Source organism: Apteryx mantelli, unplaced genomic scaffold, assembly GCF_036417845.1.
Source record: "Apteryx mantelli isolate bAptMan1 unplaced genomic scaffold, bAptMan1.hap1 HAP1_SCAFFOLD_278, whole genome shotgun sequence".
NCBI lineage: Eukaryota > Metazoa > Chordata > Aves > Apterygiformes > Apterygidae > Apteryx > Apteryx mantelli.
The window spans coordinates 49760-54539 of record NW_027118630.1 but is presented as its reverse complement, the minus strand read 5'-3'; the positions used below and the strand labels follow the sequence as shown (position 1 = coordinate 54539).

The following is a 4780-nucleotide window of genomic DNA, read 5'->3' as shown; positions in this document are numbered from 1 at the left end:
CCCCATGTCCCCCCCACCCCTTTCTTGCCCCCCTCCTTGTTGCCCCCCCCCGGCTCCCTATTGCCCCCCCCAACCCCGTTGCCCCCCCATTGCCCCCCCCCCTTCTGCCCTATTGCCCTCCCCGGGCTCCTCTGTTGCTCCCCTGGCCACGCCCCCTGCCCCGTGGCCCCGCCCCCACCGCGGCGCGGCGGCCCCGCCCCCTCGTGCACCCCTCCCGGCCCCGCCCCCGGGCTCCCCTCCGCGCTCCGGCCCCGCCCCCCTTCGCGCTCCCTCCGGGCCCCGCCCCGCGCGGCGCGGCGGCCCCGCCCCTGGCCCCGCCCCTGGCGGTGACGTTGGCGCCGGTGGGCGGGGCCCAGGGGCGGCTGCGGCGCCGCGGTGGGGGCGCCGGGGGCGCCGGTGAGCAAGGGGGGGAGACTGGGGGGGAACTGGGGGGAACTGGGGGACTGGGGGGGTTGGATTGGGGGAACTGGGGGGGGACGGGGGGTTATACTGGGGGAAAGGGGGGATTGTACTGGGGGGAACTGGAGGCAACTGGGGGGTTGTACTGGGGGTTATACTGGGGGAAATGGGGGGGTTTTACTGGGGGGACTGGGGGGTTGTACTGGGGGGAACTGGGGGGTTATACTAGGGGAAATGGGGGGGTTGTACTGGGGGCAACTGGGGGCAACTGGGGGGGTTGTACTGGAGGAAACTGGGGAGTTATACTGGGGGGTTGTACTGGGGGGAAACTGGGAAGAACTGGGGGGTTATACTGGGGAAATGGGGGGGTTATACCGGGGGAAATGGGGTTTGTACTGGGGAGGAACTGGGGGGAACTGGGGGTTGTACTGGGCAAATGGGGGGGTTGTACTGGGGGGGAACTGGGGGGGGTGTACTGGGGCAAATGAGGGGGTTGTACTGGGGGGGACTGGGGGGTTATACTGGGGGAAAATGGGGGGTGTACTGGGGAACTGGGAGGTTATACTGGGGGGTTATACTGGTGGGGTTATACTGGGGGTTATACTGGGAGAAACGGGGGGGCTATACTGGGAGGAACTGGGACATTATACTGTGGGGACTGGGGGGTTATACTGGGGATTTGTACTGGGGGGAACTGGGGGGGGGGGGGAACGGAGGGGTTATACTGGGGGAACTGAGTGGGCAGATGGGTTATACTGGGGAGGGGCCATACTGGGAGCACTGGGGGGGTTATACTGGGGACACTGGTGCCCCCGGCCCCCTTCCCCCCCCCACCAACATGAACATGCCAGAACGGCGGCCATGACGGGGGGGGCAAATAAGTGGGGGAGGCAACTGGGTGGGGGGGGGGGGTCCGAGAGGGACCCAGGCGTCCGGGAAGGGCCCAGGTGTCCGGGAGGGGACCCAGGCGTCCGGGCCGATTCCTGCCCCTCCCAGCCATATTTGCAACCTGCTTTGCCTGCGGCTCCCTGATAGGCAAATGCTGCCGCCCGGACGCCTGGGCCCCTCGCGGGGAGGGGGAGGGGAGGTGCCCAACTTGGGGACCCAGGCGTCCGGCCCGGGGTGGGGGACGGGGACAACCCTGTCCCCGGGATGCAGTAAAGGGGGTTGATCACATGGTGGCGTCAGTCACCCTTGATGGTGGAGGGGCCCAGGCGTCCGGGTGCTCCCCAACCCCCCCCCGCCCACCCAAAGGGCCCAGGCGTCCGGGCGCCCCTCCCCCGTGACGCAGTGACCACTCTTCGACCACGGTTCCAAATAAATACATCATGTTTGGGGCACGGTGCTCCCCACCCCCACTCTCCATGGGTGGGGGGGGGGGGCGTCACACTTGGCCAGGGGGAGGCCCAAGGGTGGGGACAGCTGCCCCATGGCATGGGGCGGGGGGGGGGGGCGGCCATGGGGCCGTGGAGAACCTCAACCCACGGGGATGATGGTCCATGGAGAACCTCAACCCACGGGGATGATGGCCCTTGGAGGACCTCAACCCACAGGGATGATGGCCCTTGGAGAACCTCAACCCATGGGGATGATGGCCCTTGGAGGACCTCAACCCACGGGGATGATGGCCCTTGGAGGACCTCAACCCACAGGGATGATGGCCCTTGGAGGACCTCAACCCATGGGGATGATGGCCCTTGGAGGACCTCAACCCATGGGGATGATGGCCCTTGGAGGACCTCAACCCACGGGGATGATGGCCCTTGGAGGACCTCAACCCATGGGATGATGGCCCTTGGAGGACCTTAACCCACAGGGATGATGGCCCTTGGAGGACCTCAACCCACGGGGATGATGGCCCTTGGAGGACCTCAACCCATGGGGATGATGGCCCTTGGAGGACCTCAACCCACAGGGGTCCATGGAGAACCTCAACCCACGGGGACCACAGACCCGTGGAATCACGGACCCGTGGAGGACCTGAAATCATGGGGTCTGCAGAGCTGTGGAGACCCTCAGCCCCTGGGGACTGTGGACTCACAGTGACCGTGGAGTCACGGAGAACATCAAATCACGGGGGCCCACGGGGAACCTCAGCCTGTGGGGACCACAGACCCATGGGGACCGCGGAGCTATGGAGAACCTCAAATCATGGGGGCCATGGATCCAGGGGGATCACAGACCCATGGGGACCGCGGAGCTATGGAGAACCTCAAATCATGGGTGTCATGGCGCCACGGAGAACCTCAACCCATGGGGGCCGTGGATCCAGGGGGACCACAGACCCACGGCGAGCACGGAGCTACGGAGAATCTCAACCCATGGGGACCACAGAGCCCTGGAGAACCTCAACCCGCAGGGACTGTGGAGTCATGAAGAGCCTCAACCCATGGGGACGCTGGAGCCATGGAGAGCCTCAACCCACGGGGACCACGGAGCCATGGGGAACCTCAGCTCATGGGGAACACGTGGAGATGTCGTCGCCCAGCGTTGGTTGACGCCATAACCCAAAAACCGAACGTCCGAGTTGGCCATGGTCTCATGGACGTTGGAGATGTCATCGCCCAGCGTTGGTTGACCCCTCACGAAGACTGGACCCGGCGACGGTGGACACCATAACCCAGAGCCATGCGTCCAAGTTGGCCACGGTCTCACGGACGTTGGAGATGTCACCACGACCGGCGTCGGTTGGACCCTCCCGAAGGCCAAACCTAGCGTTGGTTGACGCCATAACCCGAGCCCGAGGGTCCGTAGCGTCCACGGTCTCACGGACGTTGGAGATGTCACCGTGACCCAACGTTGGCCAGATCCTTCCAGATCTGCCCCCCCCCACCCCAAACTTCACCCTAACCCATCTGGTCGCCCTCCCCAGGCCCCCTTTCTCCACGGTGGAGACCCCCCCTCGTCTCCACCCCCCCCAGGATCACGTCGAAGAGCCCTCGACCTCCTCCGCCGCGGCCTCGGCGGGACGCAGCCTGCAGAAGCGGGGCGCCACGGCCCTCACCTTGCCCCGCACGGCCGCCGCGACGCCGGCCACCGCCCGCTGCACCGCCGTGGAGGAGAAGTAGAAGATGAGGGGGTCGAGGGCGGCGTTGAGGCTGGTGAGCGTCAAGGCGTAGGGGCGCCACGCCGGGCTCTCGTGCTGCATGAAACCCACCACGTGCGAGACGTTGTAGGGCGCGAAGCAGACGCCGAAGTTGACCATGGTGGCCACGGCCAACCCCACGGCCCGCTGCTTCTTCTCCAGCGGGATGTTGGGCCGGCCCACGAGGACCCGCACGAAGTTGACGTAGCAGAAGACGGTGACGGCGAAGGGCAGCAGGAAGAGGACGAGGAAGAGCTCCAGGCGCAGCGGGGAGGACGAAGCTCAGCTGCGTCTGGGAGAAGTCCTCGTAGCACTTGTAGCTGCTTGGGGATCCATCACCGCCGGTCGGGGCGTCGCGGCCGTTGGGGTGATTTTGACGGCATCCGGGCTGGAGGTCTCGGAGCCGTTGACCACCAGGAACTCCGCGTCGGCCACCTTGGGGCTGAAGCCATCAGCGCCGGAGGAGCCGTTGGCGCCGGAGGAGCCGTTGTTGGCGTTGGCAGCATGGAAGGCAGCGGCGAAGACCACGGAGCAGTGGAGCAGGCCAGGAGCCAGATGACGGCGCTGACGGCCACGTAGAGCCGGGGCCGGCGCCGGAGCTTGTACTGGAGGGGGAAGACGACGCCGAGGTAGCGCTCGACGCTGAGCGCCGCCAAGAAGAGGCTGCTCAGGTAGATGCTGGAGAAGAAGCAGAAGTGGGAGGCGGGGCAGAGGGCGGCGGGCAGGGGCCAGGCCATGTCGGCGGCCGCCTCGGCCATCTTGAAGGGCAGGAAGAGCAGCAGCAGGAGGTCGGCGACGGTCAGGTTGAGCAGCAGGATCTCGGCGGGCGAGAGGCGCTGCCGGGCTTTGTTCACCAAGGTGGCCAAGGCGAAGACGTTGGCCGGGAGGCCCACGCAGAAGGTGGCCACGTAGACGGCCAGCACCAGCATGGTGGGGCTGCCTAGGGAAAGGGAGGGGGGACGCCGGTGAGGGACCCAGGTGTCCGGGAGGGGACCCGGGAGTCCGGGCGGCTCGACCCGGCTACGAGCGATGTGGCCCAAGGGGACCCAGGCGTCCGGGTGGCTCAGCCTGGCTCCAAGAGATGGATCTAGAGGGGACCCAGGTGTCTGGGAAGGGACCCAGGTGTCCGGGCGATGCACCCAGAAGGGACCCAGGCGTCCAGGTGGCTCGGCCTGGCTCCAAGAGATGGATCTAGAGGGGACCCAGGTGTCCGGGTGATGCACCCAGAAGGGACCCAGGTGTCCGGGAAGGGGACCCAGGTGTCCGGGCGATGCACCCAGAAGGGGCCCAGGCATC

At 66.8% G+C, this 4780-nt stretch overlaps 1 protein-coding gene across 1 annotated transcript; it reads right to left on the bottom strand.

Annotated features, from left to right (window-relative positions):
- Positions 1-3322: 3322 nt before the first annotated feature.
- On the bottom strand, positions 3323-4514 carry LOC106500267 (free fatty acid receptor 2-like). Its single transcript, XM_067317163.1, is given in 4 exon segments — positions 3323-3754; positions 3756-3804; positions 3837-4023; positions 4026-4514. Coding segments are annotated over 4 exon segments (1056 nt in total). The 5' UTR covers positions 4414-4514.
- Between the last annotated feature and the right edge of the window lie 266 nt (positions 4515-4780).